The sequence below is a fragment of the Oncorhynchus kisutch genome, linkage group LG15 (assembly GCF_002021735.2).
Source record: "Oncorhynchus kisutch isolate 150728-3 linkage group LG15, Okis_V2, whole genome shotgun sequence".
Classification (NCBI taxonomy): domain Eukaryota; kingdom Metazoa; phylum Chordata; class Actinopteri; order Salmoniformes; family Salmonidae; genus Oncorhynchus; species Oncorhynchus kisutch.
The window spans coordinates 70066752-70094396 of NC_034188.2; the positions used below are offsets into that span (position 1 = coordinate 70066752).

Here is a 27645-nt window from a genome sequence, read left to right on the forward strand (position 1 = left end):
TGCCAACTTCATGGAGTGCTTTTTCGCCATCTAGTGGCCAAAAGCCGACAGAACTTCCACTGTAAATACACTTCCATGTAGCTAACAAAGGTCAGCTATCGCTTTTCCCATAAACCAAATTACAATGAACTCCACTACATACACTGAGTGTACAAAACAACGCCTTCCTAATAGTGAGTTGCACCCCCTTTTGCCCTCAGAACAGCATCAATTCATTGGGGCATGGACTCCACAAGGTGTGAAAAGTGTTGCACAGGAATGCTGGCCCATGTTGACTCCAATGCTTCCCACAGTCGTCTGGATGTCCTTTGAGTGGTGGACCATTCTTGATACACACGGGAAACTGAAAAACCAAGCAGCGTTGCACAAACCGGTGTGCCTGGCATCTACTACCATACACCGTTTAAAGGCACTTAAAATCTTTGTCTTGCCAATTCACCCTCAATGGCACACATACACAATCAATGTCTCAATTGTCTCAAGGGTTAAAAATCCTTCTTTAACCTGTCTCCTCCCCTTCATCTACATTGAAGTGGATTTAACAAGTGACATCAATAAGGGATCATAGTTTTCACATGGTCAGTCTGAGTCATGGAAAGAGCAGGTGTCCATAATGTACATATCATAAGACAAAAATATTCACAACTAAAAAAGCATCAATAAATTATGAAAAAATGTCTGACCATGGCACAAAAGAAATCAGTCTTTGCTAAGAAATTTTAAACTGAACAGTGATATTTCCATTTAGATTTCATTTTAATAAAAATGAATTACATACAATAAAATATCCAGTGGTAACATTTAAGAGACAATTTTTTTAAAGTTAATTCAAATTAAAAAAATAAAATCAGAACTCAGAAGAATTATTGTTATTATTATTTTTAAATATATATATTTTTCTGAAAATACGTATTTATTTTCAATAAGAGTGAGGTGAATTAAGACTGGCACAATGTGTGATTATGATGTTTGGACTGTATGGACTGTATTGCCAGCAGAGAGGATTCAAGTTCACAACTGGCATCTGCGTGTAACCCAGTCCCAAAACAACCGCTAGCCTCTACCACCTAGGCTTGTGTGTAGATCTAAAGGAAAATGTATTGGTATTAGCAGTGCAGTGAAAATTCCTTTCAGATTTTGATTAAGTTCCTAGGAGGTAAGGGATAGGGGCTGTTTCTGGACCGTGCCCATGTGTGTACAGTATGTGTGTCATGAGTGAGGGTGTAAGTACATGATAGCCCCCGAATCCTCTAGTTTTTTTAAGGCTTCTGCTTCATGGGTAAGGTCGTGGTAGGAATCCTGAAATAGAACGAAAGCAAAGCCTAAACATATTACTTATTTTGGCAGAATTTCTTTTTGAAAACATACACACAAGTGCACAAAAAAATATACTACCATGGCGTAGAACACTTAGAGTTCATCCCTGACATGGGAGTTGAGTAAAATCCCATGTACACTCACCTTCATGGATTTCATAGTGTCATATCCATAGTAGTGTATAGGATACTTCTGGTTTTTGGATGCTGGATATCCAAACCCAGCTATGTGCACCACGTCACAGTAGTTGAGTGCCACAAACACGGCTAGGATCCCTGTGGTGGGGTGTACTGGTTTCTGTAGGAGTGAGAACCAAAACCAATGACAACTATGGTATGATAACCGACATGTAGTATCGTGTTTGACACTAGGGGGTAGCAGGGACCTGTAAAAACTCATGAGTCCTCTAGTTCTCCACTTCTAGTACATTAGTTGGCATCACTGGTATATTACAGAGCAGTGTGCCCTTTCCTTAATGTGTACTGGGACAAAGGGAGATGGTATTATTACTTTTGTCTCCAGAACAATGTGAGGGGTGTCCCTGGTTTGATTCAGCTCTTGCTGACTTAAATGATTACTAATCTATTGTGTTATTGACTGTATGTTTGTTTATTCCATGTGTAACTCTGTGTTTGTGTCGCACTGCTTTGCTTTATCTTGGCCAGGTCGCAGTTGTAAATGAGAACTTGTTCTCAACTGGCCTACCTGGTTAAATAAAACATTTATTTTTTATTTTTTATTAAATGATTACTAATGTTCACAGGGGAATTGTTTCCACATGACAGCTGTGAGGGAGTATAAATTCCCCATTTCCAAATGGTGCACTCTGTTCACTTTCCAATAGCCTTTCCTTATCTGTCCTTGGGGAGAGTGGGATAAATTGAGCCATTGTTTACACTCAGCATCACTCCCAACAAGGGAAACATTACTCTATATATTATACATATTACATATATTTCATATGTTGTATCCCTGGAACTAATCAGAATTCATGTAAACATTAGTTTTGAAAAAAGTGGGACAGGGTAAGTCACCTACACATTTCTGTACTGAATGTAATATTACCACTACCTTTTTAAACCATGTCTATCTTTATTTCCCAAACGCAATTCAACACAATCACATTGTCTTTTAATACAGGCTTAACACCGAATAAAAACCTTGTACTTAAAAAAAATCAAAGAAACGTTCAACATAGGCCAGACCCTTTTGTTACCTCATATCCCAGCAATAATGCCTTGCATTACACCTGGGAAGGAAACACTTCAATTTGCTCAACTTGCCATTAGAGCAACCATTTGCTAAACTTAACCAAAGGCAAATATTTTGACTATATTAGCCCACAAAGCTACAATAACACACTTTCATGCTAGGTTAAGGAGCTCATATTGAAGCGTAAAGACCAACTCATGTATAAAACAGTCTTAAAAGTATCTAAGTGGTAAGTAGTTGGACCTAACTTTTACCATGTGGTTTCTTCCTTCAGACCTCTTCCTAAGTATTTGGTCAAATTATAAATTGTTTCCTAGAAACAAGGGTGGCTCAACCCCACTCTCCCATGTAATCATTACCCTTGGTTTACTCAACTACCCAACATTTCCAAGAAAGCTTCTTGTTCAGGTACATTACTCCACCCTACTGCTTTCCCAATTCCTTCCAATAGACCCCTACTGAGGGTCTGCAGTATAAATCAGCCAAATAAAATACAAATAAAACAAGACACAAAACCTTCAAAATGGCAGACCGAGCCAATACTGGGTGCAGGACCCTTTCCAAAGTAAATGTCTGTAAGAGGCACTTTTAAAACATCAATATTGTGACACAAGAATAAAACTTCCATTCTGCTCCTCCTATCAGTAACATGCATTCGATCTCTTTCCCCTGTTCGAGGCGAGACGAGTCCTTTTTCCACGCAGGAAGCTGACGTATCTGTCAGAGCGTGGCCCGCAAGGCTTTACGAGCATGCGGTCTGGGGTGGACATCCAACCCCAAGCCCTAAGGAGAGAGAAATTGGACAGGACCAGTCAAGTTCTCAAACCCCTACTTCTCTTCATCACACCGTTGGGGACATTCCTCCAAACCAGGTTCCCAATGAGCCTGGCTGGGCTGGGTGCATTAGCCTAATGTGGTTGGTCAATGAGCACTCCAACTTCTGTAGTGCATCGCATAGTTTGGACGTGGGCCCATGGAGCCTTGGTGAGAGGGGGTGAATATTGTCCCTGTTGTTCCCCAGCCAGACCAGAGTGGTGGGAGTGGGATCTTTGTTTTGGAAAGGGGTGGGAGAGGCGTTGGGGACTGTGACTGGCAGGGGCATTAGTTAGCCCTCTAGCCCTCAGCTCAGTCAGCCTCTATTGTAACCAGGGGGACTGCCTGCTGCTGCCTTCTCACAGGGCATGTGGATGACTGCCAACATGGCACCCATGGGGCGGGGTGAGAGAGGCATGGGGGCTGTGGGTCTGCGGTCAGGTCCTCTTAGCCTCCTGCTGGCTGACGGGGCACACACAGGCTCCTCTGACCCAGGAAAGAGACAAGGCAGAGGAGAGAGTGGGGAAAGGGGTCAGGGCAGAGTGCTCGGAGTGGCCAATAGGGCCACGGAGATGGAGGGCTACTGTCAGACTGATCGCCTGCAGTACCCCTTCTTTACCACTGTTACCTTGGCTCAATGTTGTTTCAGCAGTCCAAAGGGTGCACAGCTTAGGGGCTCGCTGGGAGAACAAACTAAACCTGGCTTTGTTCCATCTCAAAGACATCTCCACCATGCACTGAACAGGCTCTCTTGGCAGATGGACCTCTTGGCCAATGAAAACATAATTCCACATTAGTTATAGTTCAAATCAATGTATCATGTATTTCAAAACCCAGAATTCCTCAGCCAAGCGGAGAATTGTGGTCCAATTTGTGAACAGAAAACAGCTCAATGGCTTACTATTAAAATGTAATCTGTCACAATATTCTATTTCGCAATCATTTTTCTTGATTCCATTAGTTCTGTTGTTCCATTCTGCATATGTTCCACTGATATTTTCTGTTTTTCTTGCTCTTCCATTTCTGGGTAATCAGTAGAGCGTTTGAAACTGACCTTCTCCTTTCCAAACTGTAGCTGGTAGAAATGCTTACAGACAGCACAGAACACTGGCCCCTGTTCAACAACCAATTATTTTTAAGGATGTACTGAGAGGCCTAAAAAAAACATCAAGGCCTTATCTTTTAATGACGTTGATGAAATGTCAAGAGGAGCAAAATGTTCATTTGTGCACTTATGTGGTACAAACACCACTCTTGACCTCAAGTCAAAAAGCCTGTTAGCTAAATAATATTCAATTTTAAGTGCTGTAGCTAATCAAATATTGCACCTTTGTGTACTGCAGTCTTTCAAGATTTTTGATAGAGCTTAAGCCCACTTCATATATTTATTTTCTGCCCATATCCTGGTTCCCAAAGTAGATAGGAATAAACGGAGCTGGTCCCTTACCTGTTTTCTCTTTGGGTGAAGGGGGATTTGTAGCAGACTGCTGGCCGTCCCATGCAGGAAGTGAGGGTCCAGCACCCGGATGCGACTGGTACTGCCTAGCCAGATCTGTGGAGGGGGCTTCCAGAAACCCTTCCTCACCTGGCACACACACACACACACGTTGATTAGCGAGTGCACACACACAGAGCCTATGTCTACACAATTGAGGCCCTGTTTTAGTCTCATTCTACTCAGTTTCTCAGGGCAACCTAGTCGATGTGTAAATGAGGGGATAATGACCCTATTCCTAATCATGCTAAGAGCGACCATAGCTGCCTGAGCTAAACCAGAGAGTGGGGGTGTTGGGGCTGCTGAGACCACAGTTTAAATTTTCAAGTAGGTTTGGCAAGGCTGCCATCGATTCTGCATATTTTGTCACTGCATGGCAAGTACCAGGGAAGCAGATAAAACGGAGGTGTGTGCACGCACACATCCAGTACCCTCTTCTCGTCGTACAGGATCTCCTTGAGCCAGCGGAGGTCCTGCTGTTTGAAAGGCACTAGGACCATGAGGGTGTCGGGGTCATTGTGCATGCTGGGGTTGTAGGAGGCCGACTCAGGGTAGAAGAGACGCATAGTGGTCTTGTTCCCCACGTCGTCCTCATAACCTCTGACGGGGGCGTCATTTAGCCTGCACAGGAATACAAAAAGAGAAACCTTAGCCATTCCCTTCTATAAATAGTCATTAAACAGAGTAGTAGTTTAAATAGCATTGCGTGTACTACATTTGAATAAAAAAAGCAATACAAAAAACACAAGATTGCCATGTAACAGTGCAACTCTGGACAAAAATAAATTAACTTTAAGTTTAGAGCTGTTCTACCCTCCCTCTAATGTAACAGAATTAACTCCACATTTCACCACCATGTATCAAAACAAGAATGGAGGTAGGAGAACGCTTTGTAGGAGAGCAGAACAACAAATGTCAATGAACTCGATTTCCTCGGCCTGTGAGATTAGCGTCTGAGAATGGGAGATGTGAGAACTGAACAGAACAGAGCAGAGTGCATTGTGCCTGGATATGACCTAACGCTGGATATGACTTAACCCTAACCTTCAATATGACTCGGCAAAATTGTCTGGGCTGTTGGCAAGAGGCTTATACAAAACTCAAAATGCCTGTATTCAGTCAAAGGCTATAAATGAGATTTGGAGAGGGCACTGGGGTATTTTTCTGCCTGGTAGACCAAATCCCCCTTTTAAAGAGACAGAGTTAACCCAACAGTATAGTGGTTACACAGAGAAAGGCATTAAAGCAAGGTCACCAGTCTGAGCTGGCCATTATGGTACAGCCACATTGAATGCATTACGCTTTCGCGGGCAATACGAATTAGATTATCCCTTGAGGACTACTACGCACCATAGAAAATCTGTTTGTTTTTTACTGGAATTGCTGGAAAAGGCCATTGGGGAAATGGCTAAACACTATTGCAGCTACAGACTGTACTCTGAGCCATATTACAATATCAAATTATATGGCTCGACTGTACGGCATTATATTAAACTCTATATAATGATATTGATTAGGAATAACACTATAGGGCAGGAACATCATTGGGTCAATAAGGAAATAGTCCATCAAACGTAGTTGCATCAGATAGATCTGATAAATTAAACAGAAGTGGTGAGTTGTAGCAACAGTTCAATAGAAGAGAGAGGGAGGATGGACTTAATGACAATCGTGTGGTAGAAAAAAGGATGGAACCATTAGGCTTTATACTTACCGGATCACCACGTCGTACTCGTTGATGATGCCGCCCAAGGAGCTGTTTTTAATGGCAAACCCATTTCCTATGACTGCACACGTTCTGCAGTCTAGACTGCGGACATAAAACAAAATAAATTATTACAATCCATTTACTTTAGTGTTGCCTTTTCCATCATTTTAAAGTTCAAGGACACTTTGAGGGGTGACTAACTGCACATTACAGTAGAACTACTGGACAATTTCCAGAACTGCCATTGTAATAGTGACTGGTCACTGCTTGGGTTGACATTTGGCATTCTTGCTTGAAATGAAGTCAATGAACTAAGGCAGCTTCCCTGTGGCACATTTGTCCACCCATTATAAACACACACACACACACACACACACACACACACACACGATGAGTCATTATGTTAGCACAACATTTACACTACATTTAGGAGACACACACCAACATGGCTCTCAGACACATATCAGCTATCGGTGGTTCTTTGTGACAGTAACAATTATTGTAAGAAATAAAGTGGTGATAATAAAGTGATACGGCACACCAGAGGTTAACAACCTTGCTAATATGGCTAAGAATCACTCATCACATTACCTATCAATGCTGGCCGGCATTTTGTAATTGGCAATAATGGCTAAAACCTTCAGCAGCAGCAACTCTGGAAAAGAGAGAGGGATTAAACAAGGTGTGATCACTTGGACTGACTGTAGATGCTGATAAATGTGTCGTAAACTCAACGCACGTCACACACACGTTATCTGGAAAGGGAGCATAAACCTAGTGGACATTGACTCCATAATGCTTCTCACAATCAAATTACTCTTAGTAAGCTAATAGTGTGTAGAGCATTAATATTGTTTGCTTTTTATTTAGTTTTGCCATTTTCTTTTTACATGTAGAAAACAATAACAAATTAATCCATACAAAGAGGACCCCCCCTAGTCCCCATCCAACCTCCCGCATCCCTCCCACCCAGCAACTGAGGTTGCTTATCAGTCCCCCTCCCTCCTATCCATCCACTGATTCCCCCTGTACCAACCCTTCCCCATGGGCCTGAAAGCAACAAAAGTCTAAATAAATACAGTATATCAATTGGTTTGAATGTGTGGGGATTTAGCAGAGCTTGTTCTTTACAGAGTCAAAGACTCAATTGTTCCTTGACTAGCACCATTCAGCCTATCTGTCAATAATTATAAAAGTAATAACTTCTAATAGTAGAGAGTGAGGTGGTTGCCATCTTAGAGCCCCCCCAAAAAATTCACAGCAATTCTGCCTGCCAGCAGTCATCTTCTCTGACTGATCGAGAGATTCATGGAGCCATCACTGTCACGTAACAGATGCAAAGCATTGAATATTTAAATTCATGCACTTCGAAATAAATTGTGTAACTTCATCCCAGAAGCATTTAACTGCAGGGCACTCCCACATCATATGAAGGAATGGTTGTAGTTGGGAGTTGGGGGCAATTTCATCGTAAAACATTTCCTTGGTGTTAAATACATTCTGTGAACAAACTTAAAAATGTATAAATTGATGGATTGGATTATGGGATGCCAAAGTCATATTTTTCTATATTCGGTTCCAGTGGTTCAAATTCAATTAGATCTGTGGACCATAGTTTAATGGCTAGCTCAGAATTTGATTTTCGAAAGATGTTTATATATTATACTGATCTGGGCTTCTGAAAGAACTGATAATGTATTTATAAATCCCATCATTGGATGTTGCGGTAGTTGGGTTTCCCAAGGGACTACATTGAGCAGCTATAATGGCCTAAATTGTACATTTAGAAAAAAGGAGTTACCTGGTAATGTGATCTTTCAAATCTTGGAATGTTCTCAAATCATTAGTGTCCATGATAACAGCAAGGGTACGGATTCCACATGTGGACCATTGGGGCGGATGAAAAAGGCCACCTCCAGATTGCAGGGCAATATTGTGAAATATTGGAGTATGGGCATGACATTTTGAATCCCAGTTACATTGTTTAAACATTTTGCAACAAATAGAAATTGTATGAGCTATAATATGACCAAAGCGTTGTTTACATTGTTTAAGTGATATAAATCAATGAAGATTTATATCAGGGCCATAGGAGACACCATATTCTTCTCTACTCTAATAATGTCTAAACAAATTCAAGGGGGAGCAAAATGCTAGAGCTTGGAAATACAATTTAAAGTTTGGTACAAATAGTCCTCCTACCTCTTTCCCTCTTTGTAAATGTATTCATTTATCTGGGATTGTTTACATTTTGAAACAGGACTTTGGATTTTTATCTAAATAGCTAGAAGGTGGAGCCACGGGAAGCATTGAACTACAGAAATTCAGCCTTGGCAATATATTCATTTTGACAATAGATATGCTGCTGGTTAAAGCAACTGGGATATAATTTCACCTACTGAGGTCAGATTGAATACATCAGTAGATTTGACAGAAATTTGTTATTTCCTTTGATTGACAAATTGCCTGGGAAAGAGGTTCCATGTATAATAAGAATAGCAGAGGTGAAATTGGATCACCTTGTCTGCTACTTCTAGTGATTCTGAACAGAACAGATATTGTATGTTATAACTATGGCTGAGGGATTGGCATATAGTATTTCAATCATATGAATGAAAATGGAGCCAATTCCTATATGTTCCAAAACAGACCAGAGATATGACCATTTTGGTCAATCAAAAGCTTTTTCTGCATCAAGAGATAATACAGCCCATAGTCGGAGGCTATCCGAGGATAAACGCTTTGGTCTGTGTGGCTCAATTTGGGTAAGTCATGAGACGACAACAAAGTTTAATATCTGTGTGTTTATCAAAGATTGGGGGCGATAGAGAATACGAGAATACAATGGCATCCTTATTTTAACTTTTTGAAATAATAGCAAATTTAGAATGAAATGTAACTTCCTAAACATGTTCCATTAAAGGCTTTGTGGGAAAAATGAAAACAAAGCAATTACATAATGAAATGAGAGCACATACCACTGCCTTTAATACCGTAGGGTAATGCAAGAGTGGACTGATTATGTCGCCAGAAGAAATCATCCAGTTTGAAGAAGAGCTGTGTTTGTCTGCTAATGCTGTATTAGAAACAGGGGAGAATAGATTTCACATTGCAAACACAGAAATACTGTACAATTCCTACTAAATATTCCACACTGCCAATGGCATGGAGATATACACTGTTGACCTGGCAGTTTAGTTTGTCATTAAGCTGAAATGACCTTAATGGCCGTAATTCCTTCTCATTGTTCAATGTAATCAATCCGCATGTCTATTACATGCTGACCACACCGCTTGCATCACATGCAATGCAACAACAAAAAAAGGTACACATACAGTTGATGTCGGAAGATGACATCCACCTTAGCCAAATACATTTAACTCAGTTTCACAATTTCTGACAGTTGATCCTAGTAAAAAAGTCCCTGTCTTAGGTCAGTTAGGATCACCACTTTATTTAAGAATGTAAAATTTCTGAATAATAAGGGAGAGAATGATTTATTTTATTTTTCATCACATTCCCAGTGGGTCAGAAGTTTACATACACTCAATTAGTATTTGGTAGCATTGCCTTTAAATTTGGTCAAACATTTCAGGTAGTCTTCCACAAGCTTCCCACAATAAGTCGGGTGAATTTTGGCCCATTCCTCCTGACAGAGCTGGAGTAACTGAGTCAGGTCTGTAGGCCTCCTTGCTCGCACACGCTGTTTCAGTTCTGCCCACAAATATTCTATGGGATTGAGGTCAGGGCTTGAATTTGTTGTCCTTAAGCCATTTTGCAACAACTTTGGGTCATTGTCCATTTGGAAGAAACATGTGACCAAGCTTTACCTTCCTGACTGATGTCTGGAGATGTTGCTTCAATATATCCAAAATTCTTCTTCCCTCCTGCAGCAAAGCACCCCCACATGATGCTGCCACCCCCATGCTTCACGGTTGGGACGAGGTTCTTCGGCTTGTAAGCCTCCGGCTTTTTCCTCCAAACAACAATGGCAATTATGGTCAAACAGTTATATTTTTGTTTCGTCAGACCAGAGGACATTTCTCCAAAAAGTACAATCTTTGTCCCCATGTGCAGTTGCAAACTGTAGTCCGGCTTTTTTATGGCGGTTTTGGAGCAGTGGCTTCTTCCTTGCTGAGCAGCCATTCAGGTTGTGTCAATATAAGACTCGTTGTACTGTGGATATAGATACTTTTGTATCCGTTTCCTCCAGCATCTTCACAAGGTGCTTTTCTGTTGTTCTGTGCTTGATTTGCACTTTTGCACCAAAGTACGCTCATCTCTAGGAGACAGAACGAGTCTCCTTCGTGAGCGGTATGACGGCTGCGTGGTCCCATGGTGTTTATACTTGAGTACTATTGTTTGTACAGATGAACGTATGATCTTCAGGCGTTTGGAAATTTCTCCCAAAGATGAACCAGACTTGTGGAGGTCTACAATTTCCTTTCTGAGGTCTTGGCTGATTTCTTTTGATTTCCCATGATGTCAAGCAAAGAGGCACTGAGTATGAAGGTAGGCCTTGAAATGCATACAGGTACACCTCCAATTGACTCAAATCATGTCAATTAGCCTATCAGAAGCTTCCGAAGCCCTGACATTACTTCTGGAATTTTGCAAGGTGTATAAAGCACAGTCAACTTAGTGGATGTAAACATCTGACCCACTGGAATTGTGATACAGTGAATTATATGTGAAATAATCTGTCTGTAAACAATTGTTGGAAAAATTACTTGTATCATGCACAAAGTAGATGTCCTAACCAACTTGCCAAAACTATAGTTTGTTAACTGGTTGAAAAACAAGCTTTAATGACTCCAACCTATGTGTATGTAAACTTCTGACTTCAACTGTACATGTTACTCAAACATTGCACCAACACTGCACGTACGCCTCAACGAGCATCTGCGTGGCCGTGCGCTAAAATAGAACCCATTTCTATTTGTGACGCTCAACGCAATGCAAGTCCGGCCTCTCCCATCTCCTCATGGGTTTTAGGAGCATAAACCTATGTGGGTGGTTGAAAGATGAACGGATGTCCACACTCCAGTTTGTTGTAGTAATGTACCGTAAAGTTGGTTGCCAACCTCCCTATAAAGTCCAAAGTAGTAAAGAAGTAGCCTGAAGGAGGAGAGATGACGAGAAAGGAATTTGGTTTACCGTTTTATCTGTGGATTAATTGTCTGAGTAGAGGACCTTGTGCATTTCAGGTAAAATAACAACCCTATGTTTATATCCTATGACAAATTAGCTAGCAACAGCAAGCTATCTAGCTAAATTGACAAATGTTTAATGCTTTTCGACCTATCCCCAAATGAATATAATTGGTTCAGAGTTTGTTTAGATATTTCAACCTGCGTGTCCTGATTATGTCTTGTGTGGGGCTACAAAATCATGCGCACGATGGCGCCCGCATGCGTCTGGTTTGGTCAGCATGTTAGGCAGACAAAATGGTACTCATTATATGCAAAGCTGATTTCAATACATTTTTTCCCCTCAACACGTAATGTCTACATGATGTCATTCAGCAAGCATGACCCTCCATAAACCATCCTCTGCTAAAAGCTACTTTTGGGCTCCCGATTGGCGCAGCGGTATAAGGCACTACGGCTCAGTGCTAGAGGCTTTACTACAGACACCCTTGTTCGAATCCAGGCTATATCACAACCGGCCTTGATTGGGAGTCCCGTAGAGCGGCGCACAATTGCCCCAGCGTCGTCCGGGTTTGGCAGTCATTGTAAATAAGACATTTGTCCTGCACTGACTTGCCTAGTTAATTAAAGGTTAAAAATAAACATATTTTTACTGCCAAGAAGAACAAAACAATGATATACAGTACTGAGACTCCAAGGAATGGGGTGAGACAAACATCATGCCCACACTAGTAATTAAATGTATGTGAAAACTGTCATGTCTGGCTTAGTCTCCTCATGTTAATTCTCTGGTTGGAATTTAACATGGAGGATTATGTTTTAGACGCTAGCTGTTTACGAGTAAGTAACAGTCTTTGACTGTTCGTTGTGGAGACATTTATTACCATGCTGTGCCAGTTGTAGTTGTCAGTGAAAGACTAGGGGACATCTTGGGGGCTTCCAATTAGGAGTGACCTCGTTATTGCCTGATTTGCATGTGTAAAATGACCTGACCATCACTGCCACGCACATGAATCACAATCATTGGCAAACAGTATTGACCATGAGAAAATGGGGGGTTGCTGGGACAGTAGGACACAGATGGGCCATATCACTGTTGCATCCTTGAGCAGGGCACACAAACAGAACAGCTCCAGTACATACCCAATTGAATAAACTGATAATAGCAGAGTAAAAAAAAAAACATGGGGGACCAGTCAAGTATCCTTGACAAAAGGTACTCAGCAAGCCAGAGGAATACATTTGTCCATTGTCCTCCTGAAAAACATAATTGTGTGAATCGAAAGCTCCTTTAAAAATAGGCTTGCTCTAAGAGGTCTGTTTTCAATGATGAGCCATCAGTTTCAACTTAAACGATTGTTACAGAAAATGTACTTTAATCTTTGGGCTGAAAATTCTTTCCTATCATAATAAAATTGTTCCTACTTGCAAAAGAAAATCAGATTTTTACTGGTGACTGGGTGAAAACAGCCCCCAAATGGACAGAGAATCTGGCACCTGGCATTCCAGTAAAAGCATTGGCATCATCCCCACCCTCCTTGTTTTAAAGATAGACACTCCATTACTCACTTAAAATTGAGGCTCTCCCACTTCTGCTTTAGCCAGCCACCACACAGTGACTTGCTCGGAGTTGGAGGAGACTTGCTGGTGCCTCCATAGCTGAAACACAAGCACATGAATCACCACATTTGGAACAGAAACGTATTACTTTTTTATTTTTTTACTCAGCATGTCCAGTGACACTAGTTTAAAAAAGAAAAAAAATGGCAAGTGTGGGTATCTATTGAAGGCCTAAATTGACCGCCATTTACCCACTTAAAGCTGTGGGTAGATTAGATGCTAGGCGAATGGAATGGTTGTCAACGTGATGTGACTCAGCAGTGGCCTTATTTCAAGGTTTCTTTCCTTCAGTAAAGCATAAATGAGTATCTGTGTGATTGGTCTACCTGCCACTCCACAGAGAGGGAGCTTCTAGGCGGTAGACCAGGGCTGAGGGCTGAGCAGCCTTACCTCTGGAGGAAGACATGGGAGCAGTAGTAGGAGACGAAGAACAGAACAATAGCGATCAGTCTAAAGCACCATGCTGGAGAGAGAACCACATGAATAGATTAGAAACCAACATCATGCTTTTCTTGTATAGCCTGTGGTCAAATCCTAGTTTATGACATTGCAAATTGCTGCTAATTATGGCATGAGATCCAATCTGCAGGCAGGCAGGACTGCAAGCAGATTCTAACTTCCTACAGTACAGTATTACTAACTTAACTGGAGTGGAACAGAGGAGTGCTATTAATTGAGCCTTAAAGAAGAAGAAAAAACAGCAGACCCAAGAACTTAGTTCCCATATCAAACAACTCTGCCAAACAAAAGTCCCCTTTACCTCCACATGAGAAACATCTCAGACCACAACCATTCTCTCATCTCATATGGCACTATCTGGGCTGGGGAGTGTATCTACATGTATAGGGGATTGGGAGGGAGGGCAGTCCTCCAACTCAAAGACATACTTCCCACACGTTTCTTACAGAAATACAAATGGCTGCTTACTTGAAGGCAAACACGTAGTGCCAAACTAAACACGTTCTCCATCGAGCTGAATCTGCTTTCTGGGACTTCCATTAACTGAGCCAGAGAAACCTTGAAATGGCTTTTCATTTTCAGCACAGCAGCTATAGTCAAACCAAAATGAGCTGGTGTAAATTGCAAAAGCAAGTATCCGGCTCTGAGGGCAAGGCCAATGTGTTTTCTGTCAAAGGAGACAAAATGAGAAGGCCAGATCAAGGCAGCGCCAAGCTGTGTGTTTCTGTATGATGATCATAACACATCCAGGAACATCGGGATTATACATGACAGGCTTGGAATGTGTCTTATAGTATATACACAATGGCTGAATTAATGTGTAAGACAAAGCACAGTATGTGAGAGCTATAACACAAGGATGTTATTGTGCAACACTACATCCACCAAAATCTTGAGCGAATTGAAATGAAACTGTACTGGGCTAGAGTTGTACAAATACTGTAATCCTTTGATAAAAAGAAAAGTAAAGAAAATCCAAGAAGACAAATTTAATGTACAACTGCCACAAATGAAGAGACAGGGGTTCAATGTGTGATAAAAGTATTTTATGTACAGGTCTATTAACCACCCACTGTAAGGAGGCAGCGGGGTAGCTTACTTTTAGCAGTCTTTAGGGACATCTTCATATGCTCCGTCGCTCTCTCATCTCATTCCTGCGCATGATGTTACCCTGAGGGAGGAGGAACAACATATTAGCACCAAAAACATCTGGCTCAATCGGACAGCAGTGGCACGAGCCAATTAAAATTAACCAAGCGCCTTAAACGGCACCATAAATGACATCTTTCTCCTTCCGGATGATAAATGAGCAGCTGGCAGTGAGCTGAAACACCAAGGCAATACGTAGACTCTGTGCTCATTGTGAAAAAAGTGGAATTGTCTGCAACCAGTGTCCATCCACCAGAAAGCAGTGTCCACTAACCAGACAGCGTGGCAGATCGATGTATAGAGAGACATACACACACCAACGAGCGAGAGAGCACGCACCAGACACACACAGAGCCCGACACACAGTGAGACAGGGCACCAGAGAGAGAGAGAGTCATGCTCAACATGAGTTCCTGATATATTTAATATTTTTTTGTTTTTAGAATGAGATAAACACTAATCAAAAAAACAATTCCAGACAAGTGATGAACTCTATTCATTCAGAATAGAAAAAAGTAACTTTGCACCTCAAGTTTAGAAGTTGACTCTAGCTAGCTAGCTACACAACAAAGACCTAGCCAGCAGACTAACAAGCTAGCCAGAAGAAATTAGCTAGAACAAACGTAGCAAGGGGAGTTAATACAACTACATCAAAACGACCAAACTGAGTGAGTAAACCAAAAAGGAGTACGGACTAACTTTAAACATATCTTGTTTTTGTGTGTAAAGATGTAACTTTTCTCTGGTTTTTGAACTAAATTAGAGCTAGCTAGCAACAGCAGACAAACAAATCGGTTGCTATGGCAACGGGACAGCAGGACAAAGCAGTAGCAGAGGCCACAGGCACCATGTCCCCACTCACCCTCAGCGCTGAATCCATTCTCTATCCTCCAGAGGCCAAAAATTACAATAGCTTTTAAACAGAGACTTCTAAATGGGAGGCCAGAAACCATTTTTCGCAGATCTCTACAAAAACGGTGATGTGAGTAATCTCATCTTCCTCACTGACCGGGCAAATGCATGGTGCTCAGCAGTGTGCTCTCACTACCCATCCATAAAGAAAGAGGGAATCTAATGGGTGGAAGCTGAAAATCAAAGAGACAGACAACCCTGACAGCACCATGATAACAATCAACCTCTACAAGACTGGGACTGTCATGGTGCAAGGTAATCTTAGGCTGTTTGAAACAGACTTTCAGAAAATTAAGGAGAGAGCGGAGAGAGAGAGCAGGATACCACCAGTGACATGCCCTCCCACAAGACAGAATCCACCAGCACCACCCTCACCCCTATTAAAAGGCACATCCAGCACCTCTTCCCACCATAGTGGAGGACACGCCCCAGGAGGAGAGCGACCCCCTCAGTGCAGAGCAGGCTCAGGCCCTCACCACCATGGCTGCCATGAGGTCACCAAACTGGAGGGGGAGGTGGTCCTGCTCAGGGAGAGCATGAGAAACCAGCAACCAGACAACCACACCTTAGAGGAGCTCCTAACCAAGGTGCGGACAGAGCAGGACAGCAGCCTTGCAACACAGCTGAACGAGGTTCAGCAAGAGAGAGCTCTGATCTCAAGAGAGCTGGCTGATCTAACAAAAGAGGTGAGAGAGCTCCAAAAAGACAGGCAGAACAGTAATAACGATCTGACCACACTAAGAGAGGAGCTGCAGGAGAGAAAGAGAACACAGGACAGACTGCAGAAGCAGCTAGATCGCCACTATGACCTGCCCTCACACAGCAGAGAAGCCCAGCTCAACCAGCCAGGCCTCCCCAGCCCTGCCTGCTGCACCCCTCCTCCCCAGCCAACAGAACAGCCTCCCACTGACAGCGGCACAGGCCAGCCACACCCCAGCTCCAACACCCACCAGCCCTCCCTCTTCCCCCTCCAGTCCAGAAGAAATACTGGCTGACATCGTCCTGTTGAGGGACTCAAATACTCATATCAAACATCTCCAATCTAAAATCAAATCTAGAGTTGGCTTCCTATTCCGCAACAAAGCCTCCTTCACTCACGCCGCCAAACTTACCCTAGTAAAACTGACTATCCTACCGATCCTCAACTTCGGCAATGTCATCTACAAAATAGCTTCCAACACTCTACTCAGCAAACTGGATGCAGTTTCACAGTGCCATCCGTTTTGTTACTAAAGCACCTTATACCACCCGCCTCTGCGCCTCTGCGAAATTAAAATTAAAATAAATCGCTGAAGTTGGAGACTTTTATCTCCCTCACCAACTTCAAACATCTGAGCAGCTAACCGATCGCTGCAGCTGTACATAGTCTATCGGTAAATAGCCCACCCATTTTTACCTACCTCATCCCCATACTGTTTATATTTATTTACTTTTCTGCTCTTTTGCACACCAATATCTCTACCTGTACATGACCATCTGATCATTCATCACTCCAGTGTTAATCTGCAAAATTGTAATTATTTGCCTACCTCCTCATGCCTTTTGCACACAATGTATATAGACTCTTTTTTTTTCTCTACTGTGTTATTGACTTGTTAATTGTTTACTCCATGTGTAACTCTGTTGTCTGTTCACACAGCTATGCTTTATCTTGGCCAGGTCAGTTGCAAATGAGAACTTGTTCTTAACTAACCTACCTGGTTAAATAAAGGTTAAATAAAAAAATACAAGTTTGTTCAGGATAAGAAACATTTCCCTAGACACAATGACAAAGTTGTGGTGCCCAACAATGCAGAGTGCCATGGAGCTGCTTGATAAGGCCTATCTTGGGTCGCCAAGCCACAATCATACACACCAGAAGCAACGACCTGCGTGCTCAGCAGGAGAGGGTGGCGACTTCACTACGGGGTGTGATTGAGAAGGCCTCGGCAATCTTCCCCAACTCAAGAATTGTGGTGTCAACCCTTCTACAGAGGAAGGACTTCCACCCTGCCACAATCCAAAGAATAAACGCCAGCCTCTCCCGGGACTGTGGCCTGTGACCCAATGCACACCTGGCCCACCCTCAATCTGGACTGTCTCTATGACTATGTTCACCTGTACAGGGAGACAGTCCCCATCCTTGCCAAGACTCAAGGATGTTGCTTTAAACCGCAACCCGAGCTCTCCACCCAGGAACAGCGGAGTAATCTCCACCCCTCCGAGATCACTGAGACAACACCCCGTACTAGCACCCTGGACCCCCCAGCCACGGTCACAGCACCAATCTCAATGCCCACCACAGCACAGACCACCCCAGCTTCAGAGCCACCCAGACGAGGCTTCCCACCCCCAAGCCCCCCACCACAGACCCACACTTGGAGGAGCCATAGCCCAGCAGGCAGAGCTACGCACAGGCTGTGAGAGGAGCAACTGGTCCAGCCCCCACCAGCGAAATGAGTGACATTAAACAAATGCTGAGTCTACTATACTCACATGTGATAGGCCGAGGGTCATGGTGAGCACAAGAACTCCACCATCCTCACACTACATCCACCCAAGTGGCATGACACAAATGCGATCTTAAATGATAAATCACATTTGAATAATAAGAGTTTACGTTCATTTAAAAATCGTAATTTAATAGTCCTTGTTGGATTGAGTCATTGTGAAGAAAAAAAAAAAAAGTTACGACATCTTTTTACATTGCATGTTGGAATTTACAAGTCCTCTGCTTTTGGGCTAAAGAGCAGAAACCCAGAATTCCTGAAATAAATTGATGATATTGTAGTACTACTGGTGCAGAGGTGATGTTTCCACTGGGTCATCCTCATACCATACACTAAATTAAAAGGAATCAGACAGGGCAGAGACTCAGGGGGATTGCTAATATGGTATAAATCTGAACAAATTTATTCAATTGAATTTATCAAAACAGGAGAATTCTATATCTGGAGTTTCTCCATTCTAGAGGGGGAAATTAGTCACTTTCAGGCCCAAGGCAACATACTGGTCTGTGGAGACCTGAATGCTAGAACAGCAGAAGACACTATTAACAGTCATGGGGATAAACACCTACCAGGAAGCAACAACCTTTCCCTCCCCACATACCCCCACAGAAACATCTATGACAAAGGGAAAAACAAAAATGGAGCACAGCTTGTGAAGCTCTGTCAAACACTGGGTCTGTACATAGTCAATGGTAGGCTGAGAGGGGACTCTTTTGGTAGGTACACCTACAGCTCATCCCTTGGCAGCAGCACTGTAGACTACTTCCTCACTGATCTAAACCCAGAGTCTTTCAGAGCCGTCGGTCAGCCCAGTAACACCTCTTTCAGACCACAGTAAAATCAGTGTATCTGAGAAGAGAGGAACCCAACCATGAAGCATCACAGACCAATAAATGACAGGGTACTAAACAGGCCTATAGATGGAAGGCAAACAATCTACCAAAAAGCAATTAGCCAAAAAATACAATCTCTCCTGGACAACTTTTTAGCCTGAACATTCTCCTTCAGCAATGAAGGTGTAAATTTGGCCGTTTGGAACAAACTATATATTTGACAAATTAGCCTCCTTGGCTAATCTAAAGAAGCATAAGAGCAAACCAGAAATAAGAATGACAAATGGTTTAATAGCAAAAATCAAAGAAAGTCATTGAGAAATATATCTAATCAAAAACACAGAACCAGACAACAAAAATATAGGCCTTCAATACGTGGAAACACTGAAGCAATACAAAACACACCCGAACAACAAAAAAAGAACAGCACATTAGAAATCAACTGGATGGAATTGAGGAATCCATAGAATCAAACCACTTCTGGGAGAATTGGAATAAAATTAAACATCTCATCAGGAGGAATTGGCTATCCAAAAATGTAATATGTGGAGAAATCACTTTGCAAACCTCTACAGCAATATAACAAAGAGCCCAGAACAAAAATATATACAATAAAAATGACAAATCCTTGAATCAGTAGTCAAAGACTGTGGATACCCCAATTAAAGAAGAATTATTGGAAAAACTATGCACTCCAACCCAAAAGGGCCCGTGGTGTTGATGGTATTTTAAATGAAATGATCAAATATACAGACCGCAAATTCAAATTGGCTATACTCAAACCGTTCAACATTATCCTCACTGCAGGTATTTCCCCCGATATTTGGAACCAGGGATTGATCACACCAATCTATAAGAATGGAGACAAATTTGACCCAAATTAGAGGAATTTGCGTTAACAGCAACATGGGGGAAAATTCTCTGCAGTATTATAAATAGTAGACTACACCATTTCCTTGACGAACAACATCCTGAGCAGAAGCCAGATTGGATTTCTAAAAAATTATCATACAGACCACATTTACACCCTCCACACTAACAAACAAGTAAACCGAAAACAAAGGCAAAATCTACTCGTGTTTTGTAGATTTCAAGAAAGCATTTGATTCAATTTGGCACAAAGGTATTTTTTATAAACTATAGAAAGTGGTAAAATATAGAATGTGTGCAAAAAAAGGTCCAGAAATCAGGATGACAAATATAAATCTACTTGGACACAGTTCTATTAGAACACACATCTAGGACTAAATATCAGCAACACAGGTAGCTTTCACATGGCTGTGAATGAGCTGAGAGAAAGCAAGAAGAGCATTCTATACCATTAAAAGGAACATAAAAATCTAAATTCCAATTAGAATCTGGCTCAATTTTCAAATCAGTTATAGAACCAATTGCTCTATATGGCAGAGAAGTATTTTTATTTTATTTTTTATTTCACCTTTATTTAACCAGGTAGGCCAGTTGAGAACAAGTTCTCATTTACAACTGCGACCTGGCCAAGATAAAGCATAGCAGTGTGAGCAGACAACACAGAGTTACACATGGAGTAAACAATTAACAAGTCAATAACACAGTAGAAAACAAAGGGGGAGTCTATATACAATGTGTGCAAAAGGCATGAGGAGGTAGGCGAATAATTACAATTTTGCAGATTAACACTGGCGTGATAAATGATCAGATGGTCATGTACAGGTAGAGATATTGGTGTGCAAAAGAGCAGAAAAGTAAATGAATAAAAACAGTATGGGGATGAGGTAGGTGAAAATGGGTGGGCTATTTACCAATAGACTATGTACAGCTGCAGCGATCGGTTAGCTGCTCAGATAGCTGATGTTTGAAGTTGGTGAGGGAGATAAGTCTCCAACTTCAGCGATTTTTGCAATTCGTTCCAGTCACAGGCAGCAGAGTACTGGAACGAAAGGCGGCCAAATGAGGTGTTGGCTTTAGGGATGATCAGTGAGATATACCTGCTGGAGCGCGTGCTACGGATGGGTGTTGCCATCGTGACCAGTGAACTGAGATAAGGCGGAGCTTTACCTAGCATGGACTTGTAGATGACCTGGAGCCAGTGGGTCTGGCGACGAATATGTAGCGAGGGCCAGCCGACTAGAGCATACAAGTCGCAGTGGTGGGTGGTATAAGGTGCTTTAGTGACAAAACGGATGGCACTGTGATAGACTGCATCCAGTTTGCTGAGTAGGGTGTTGGAAGCCATTTTGTAGATGACATCGCCGAAGTCGAAGATCGGTAGGATAGTCAGTTTTACTAGGGTAAGCTTGGCGGCGTGAGTGAAGGAGGCTTTGTTGCGGAATAGAAAGCCGACTCTTGATTTGATTTTCGATTGGAGATGTTTGATATGAGTCTGGAAGGAGAGTTTGCAGTCTAGCCAGACACCTAGGTACTTATAGATGTCCACATATTCCAGGTCGGAACCATCCAGGGTGGTGATGCTAGTCGGGCATGCGGGTGCAGGCAGCGATCGGTTGAAAAGCATGCATTTGGTTTTACTAGCATTTAAGAGCAGTTGGAGGCCACGGAAGGAGTGTTGTATGGCATTGAAGCTTGTTTGGAGGTTAGATAGCACAGTGTCCAATGACGGGCCGAAAGTATATAGAATGGTGTCGTCTGCGTAGAGGTGGATCAGGGAATCGCCCGCAGCAAGAGCAACATCATTGATATATACAGAGAAAAGAGTCGGCCCGAGAATTGAACCCTGTGGCACCCCCATAGAGACAGCCAGAGGACCGGACAGCATGCCCTACGATTTGACACACTGAACTCTGTCTGCAAAGTAATTGGTGAACCAGGCAAGGCAGTCATCTGAAAAACCGAGGCTACTGAGTCTGCCGATAAGAATATGGTGATTGACAGAGTCGAAAGCCTTGGCAAGGTCGATGAAGACGGCTGCACAGTACTGTCTTTTATCGATGGCGGTTATGATATCGTTTAGTACCTTGAGTGTGGCTGAGGTGCACCCGTGACCGGCTCGGAAACCAGATTGCACAGCGGAGAAGGTACGGTGGGATTCGAGATGGTCAGTGACCTGTTTGTTGACTTGGCTTTCGAAGACCTTAGATAGGCAGGGCAGGATGGATATGGGTCTGTAACAGTTTGGGTCCAGGGTGTCTCCCCCTTTGAAGAGGGGGATGACTGCGGCAGCTTTCCAATCCTTGGGGATCTCAGACGATATGAAAGAGAGGTTGAACAGGCTGGTAATAGGGGTTGCGACAATGGTGGCGGATAGTTTCAGAAATAGAGGGTCCAGATTGTCAAGCCCAGCTGATTTGTACGGGTCCAGCTCTTTCAGAACATCTGCTATCTGGATTTGGGTAAAGTATGGGGTACAATCTCTAAAAACAAATTTACCAAATGGGACAAACATCCAATCAAGACTGTATTGCAAGTCCAAATAACGCATGTAGAGCAGAATTGGGCCAATAACCCCTCATTCGAATAGAAAAAAAGGAGGCATCAAATTTTACAACCATCTAAAAAGAAGTGGCCCCAAAACATTCCATCACACAGCTCTACAATGTAAAGAGATGAAACAAGAGAAGAGTCCCCTCAGCCAGCTGGTTCTGAGGCTCAGTTCACTAACCCAAACCAACCCCATAGAGCCTCAGGACAGCACTCAGAAAATCTGGCCCAACCAAATCATCACAAAACAAAAAGAAAAATATATCACCTATTGGAAAGACACCACAAAAAATCTAAGTAAACATCAATGCTATTTGGCTCTAAACAGACAGTACATGGTGGCAGACTGACAGAAAAGTGAGGAAAACTCTGACTAGGTACAGACTCAGTGAGCACAGTCTGGCTATAGAGACCGGTCATCACAGACAAACCTGGTTGCCCAGAGAGGACAGTCTGTGCTCACTCTGCTCCAGGGGAGAGGTAGAGACAGAGCTGCATTTCCTATTATACTGTGACAAATACTCAGACCTAAGAGAAACTCTTTCCCAAAATTGTAATTCAATTTTAAAAAATTGAAACTATAAAAGATGAAGAAATCAAATATTTATTGGGTGAAAAGCCTAAATGTGCAGTTTTGGCAGGCAAATGTGTCCTCCTGCCACAACCTGAGGGACAGCCAGTGAAAAGTGCAATGTAACGTCGATAATATTTCCCGTTTTGTTTTGTCTTTCATACCATGTCAACATGACTGAGAAGACGCATGACAATGGTCTACTACCATTGCTTTAATGTAATGTTCTGATTAATAACAAATACAACAACATTAATGGTAATCCCATGAGAGAGAATAAAGTAGACGGCACGGGTAAAAAATAATATTTATGGCCCTGTGTCCAGATTCTTTCTAATGTGTTAAGTAATTCGCTTTTTGTTTTCTCGTGATTTTGGTTGAGTCTAATTGTGTTGATGTCCTGAGGCTCTGTGGGGTGTGTTTGTGAACAGTGCCCCAGGACCAGCTTGCTTAGGGGATTCTTCTCCAGGTTAATTTCTCTGTAGGTGACTGCTTTGTTATGGAAGGTTTGGGATCGCTTCCTTTTAGGTGGTTGTAGCGGGTATCGGCCTAATTCTGCTCTGTATTCATTATTTGGTGTTCTACGTTGTACACTGAGGTTATTTTTGCAGAATTCTGCATGCAGAGTCTCAATTTGGTGTTTGTCCCATTTTGTGAATTCTTGGTTGGTGAGCGAACCCCAGACCTCACACCCATAAAGGGCAATGGGTTCTAACTGATTCAAGTGTTTTTTTGTCAGATCCTAATTGGTATGTTGAATTTTATCTTCCTTTTGATGGCATAGAATGCCCTTCTTGCCTTGTTTCTCAGATCATTCACAGCTTTGTGGAAGGTACCGGTGGCGCTGATGTTTAGGCCAAGGTATGTATAGTTTTTTTGTGTGTTCTAGGGCAACGGTGTCTAGATGGAATTTGTATTTGTGGTCCTGCCGGCTGGACCTTTTTTGGACCTTTTTTGGAACACCATTATTTTGGTCTTACTGAGATTTACTGTCGGTGCCCAGGTCTGGCAGAATATCTAGGTACTGCTGTAGGCCCTCCTGGGTTGTTGACGGAAGAACCAGGACATCAGCAAACAAGTCCTTGTGTGTAGCGAAATGCTGTACAATGGCTCAGTACAATGTACTGAGCCAATGTTAAATTGGCTTTTTACCAAATTACAGTACAACAGACCATGTATTCACCCTGCACACCCTCCTGGTTCTTCCGTCAACAACCCAGGAGGATCTGAGGATCTCATCTCGGTACCTAATGGCAGTCAGGCTACCTCTGGCGAGCACTTGAAGGGCTGTGCAGTCCCCCAAAGAAATGCCACCCCACACCATGACTGACCCACCGCCAAACCGGTCATGCTGGAGGATGTTGCAGGCAGCAGAATGTTCTCCACCGCGTCTCCAGACTGTCACATGTGCTCAGTGTGAACCTGCTTTCATCTGTGAAGAGCACAGGGCGCCAGTGGCAAATTAGCCAATCTTGGTGTTCTCTGGCAAATGAAAAACGTCCTGCACGGTGTTGGGCTGTAAGCACAACCCCCTCATGTGGACGTCGGGCCCTCATACCACCCTCATGGAGTCTGTTTCTTACCGTTTGAGCAGACACATGCACATTTGTGGCCTGCTGGAGGTAATTTTGCAGGGCTCTGGCAGTGCTCCTCCTGCTCCTCCTTGCACAAAGGCGGAGGTAGCGGTCCTGCTGCTGGGTTGTTGCCCTCCTACGGCCTCCTCCACGTCTCCTGATGTACTGGCCTGTCTCCTGGTAGCGCCTCCATGCTCTGGACACGTCGCTGACAGACACAGCAAACCTTCTTGCCACAGCTCGCATTGATGTGGCTAGTGGCTCAGCTCGCACTGAGCCACTTGTGTGGGTTGTAGACTCCGTCTCATGCTACCACTAGAGTGAAAGCACTGCCAGCATTCAAAAGTGACCAAAACATCAGCCAGGAAGCATAGGAACTGAGAAGTGGTCTGTGGTCCCCACCTGCAGAACCACTCCTTTATTGGGGGTGTCTTGCTAATTGCCTATAATTTCCACCTGTTGTCTAGTCCATTTGCACAACAGCATGTGAAATGTATTGTCAATCAGTGTTGCTTCCTAAGTGGACAGTTTGATTTCACAGAAGTGCGATTGACTTGGAGTTACATTGTGTTGTTTAAGTGTTCCCTTTATTTTTTTGAGCAGGGTATATTGTGTAACATGATGTCCTATGAGTGTCATCTGATGAAGATCAAAGGTTAGTGATTAATTCTCTCCATTTCTGTTTTTTGTGACTCCTATCTTTGGCTGGGAAAATGGCTGTGTGTTTTTTGGATTTGGCGTAATCTAACATAATCATGTTGTGATTTCACTGTAAAGCATTTTTTTTTTATTCTATTATTATTATTATAAAAAATAAAAAGAATTAACGGACACCATGGGTAGATTAACAATAAGTTTTTCAATTGCTGTATTGAACACCACAATGCCCTCGGGTTGCTGGATCTCTCAATGTTAATCTGAGAAAACAAAATCTATTGAAGTGAACATTAGTAATCTCATTATGCACTAACTATGCTACTCTTTATAACCAGTCATACCTTTCAATACTAGGACCAGTGGGCTGACCTACAAGAAACTGAACACGCACTGTGTGTTGCTGTATAAGACTATAGGCATATACATTTCAGTTGTTTTTTTAAATATCATGCTTAGGCCTAATCCAAGAATGCTGAGGACACTAAAGTCATTAATAGAAAACAAGACTATCAGCACTCTTACATACAATCAAAGAAAGAAAAAATATATAGCCTAACAGTTTTACATTTTCACTGTTGTGTGGAGCTTCACTAGTTTGTTATCTTTCAGAAAAAACAATGATTTAGCTGAATATAACACAATGGACATTGCATGTTGCTCAACATGCATGACAGTTTGCGGACAGTCATAACTGCCAAGGCCAACCTCATTGCACTTAATTTCATGGGCCAGATTTCATTTCAGGGGGCAACTCACGACATGTCCCTGCTGACAGGGAGACAGCATGTGGGGAATCAAACTAAATAGACGCTTTCGTGATTCTGTTAACAGACTGCTTAGGGAGACTATAGGGAAGTGAAAATGAAAGGATAACATCTTCCACCATCCCGGACCCAATGTTACAACTTCCACAACCATTTTTCAAACTTTCCTAAAACAATTGTGAAACCATCCAACTGCCATGTTGCACTTGTTTTTAGTTTTTCACTAAGTTTTTCCAACAAAATACGGTTTTGTTCATCATTCATAAAAATGACCAAATTGAGTGTGCCCTGTTTCGGTCTCAATTAATGTGCTGTAACTTGGCAACAAAACAGCATAACATTTACAAATTGGTTATTAGCTAAAGTATTAATCCTATGCTAAACAAATCGATTCGCAAACGGATGTCAAAGTAAGTTCAGAAAAGTATACATTAAGCATTTTGATTTAAGAACTTTTAAATTAAAATAGGTTTTAGTTGCCTCTATGCGATTGCATGGCATGCAACCGCTATTTCCTGAATTATTACAATTTGCCAGCTAAATCACAGTATTTGGCAGCTGTGGTTGATAGAAGAAAAACTTTAAAAAGCAAATGGGAATTCACTTACCAGCAATGTAGTTAACAAATGTGGCAAGCCGAAGCAGAATAGCATAGGCATGTAAGCGAACGTTAGTAACGTTAAACTCTATCTCTGAGATGCAAGAAATAGGCGTTTTTATGCGCCAAGTGGGAGGCGCCGTGGTTTCCGTTTGAATGATTATGGCTACACGACTTGAAAACATGGACACATACCACATTTAAGAAGCAAATACTTTTTCATATCAAATTCATAATATGTTGGCTGTAATCTAACGGGCTGCTAACTCCCCAGGCAGAGTGAACGATCCATTGGAATGTAGTCAGCACAACGCCTACCCTTTTTCAAAATGTTTATTTTTGGCACATGCGCAGCGCATGCAGTTCTCGAGCAACTTACAGAAAATGATTAATCAATTTATTGATTGAATGCTGTCTGTATTTAAAGTAGTTCTGAAGTAAGTACAATTGTGCTTTTTTCCTGTGAACTACAAACACTTTCACACATTCTCAAGTCATCATATTTTATAATAGCCTATTTATTTATATTTATTCCAGAAAAAAAAGTGTGATGAGAAAATGGCAACACCCACAGTTGACAATATTGGATTTGTTTTGTCTGATAGAACTAGTGGGCAGCTTTTGTCCTTGAGCCTGTGTGAGAAGGCTGATTCCCAAAGGGAAGAAATATCCAGAACTCTCTCATTTGTTCATGAGACCCACAAGCAGGTTTAGCTCCTTTTTTTTTTTTACCTGTATTTTACTAGGCAAGTCAGTTAAGAACAAATTCTTATTTTCAATGACGGCCTAGGAACAGTGGGTTAACTGCCTGTTCAGGGGCAGAAGAACAGATTTTGTACCTTGTCAGCTCGGGGGTTTGAACTTGCAACCTTCCGGTTACTAATTCAACGCTCTAACCACTAGGCTA

At 42.3% G+C, this 27645-nt stretch overlaps 1 protein-coding gene across 2 annotated transcripts; it reads right to left on the bottom strand.

Annotated features, from left to right (window-relative positions):
* Window positions 1-737: 737 nt before the first annotated feature.
* On the bottom strand, window positions 738-27083 carry LOC109905798 (CMP-N-acetylneuraminate-beta-galactosamide-alpha-2,3-sialyltransferase 4). Of its 2 annotated transcripts, none has more exons than XM_020503405.2 (11): window positions 26749-27083; window positions 14874-14945; window positions 13706-13778; window positions 13265-13354; window positions 9524-9621; window positions 7137-7200; window positions 6552-6647; window positions 5269-5458; window positions 4790-4927; window positions 1462-1614; window positions 738-1299 (listed from the first exon to the last, which is right to left on the bottom strand). In XM_020503405.2, exons 2-11 carry the CDS (start codon window positions 14899-14901, stop codon window positions 1210-1212), a joined length of 1020 nt encoding a protein of 339 aa, XP_020358994.2. In that variant the 5' UTR covers window positions 14902-14945; window positions 26749-27083; the 3' UTR covers window positions 738-1209. The 2 variants fall into 2 exon arrangements, with proteins under 2 accessions (XP_020358994.2, XP_020358995.2); XM_020503406.2 differs by having other exon boundaries at window positions 738-1322; window positions 26749-27034.
* Between the last annotated feature and the right edge of the window lie 562 nt (window positions 27084-27645).

Bases quoted from the DNA above. Each gene is read 5' to 3' on its own strand.
- LOC109905798 (XM_020503405.2), bottom strand. From the start codon at position 14,901: ATGAAGATGTCCCTAAAGACTGCTAAAA. The intron at 9,622-13,264 runs GTGAGTAATGGA...TTTCTAATACAG, and splicing joins TGGGAGAGCCTCAATTTTAA to CATTAGCAGACAAACACAGC. The intron at 1,300-1,461 runs GTGAGTGTACAT...GTTCTATTTCAG, and splicing joins ACACTATGAAATCCATGAAG to GATTCCTACCACGACCTTAC.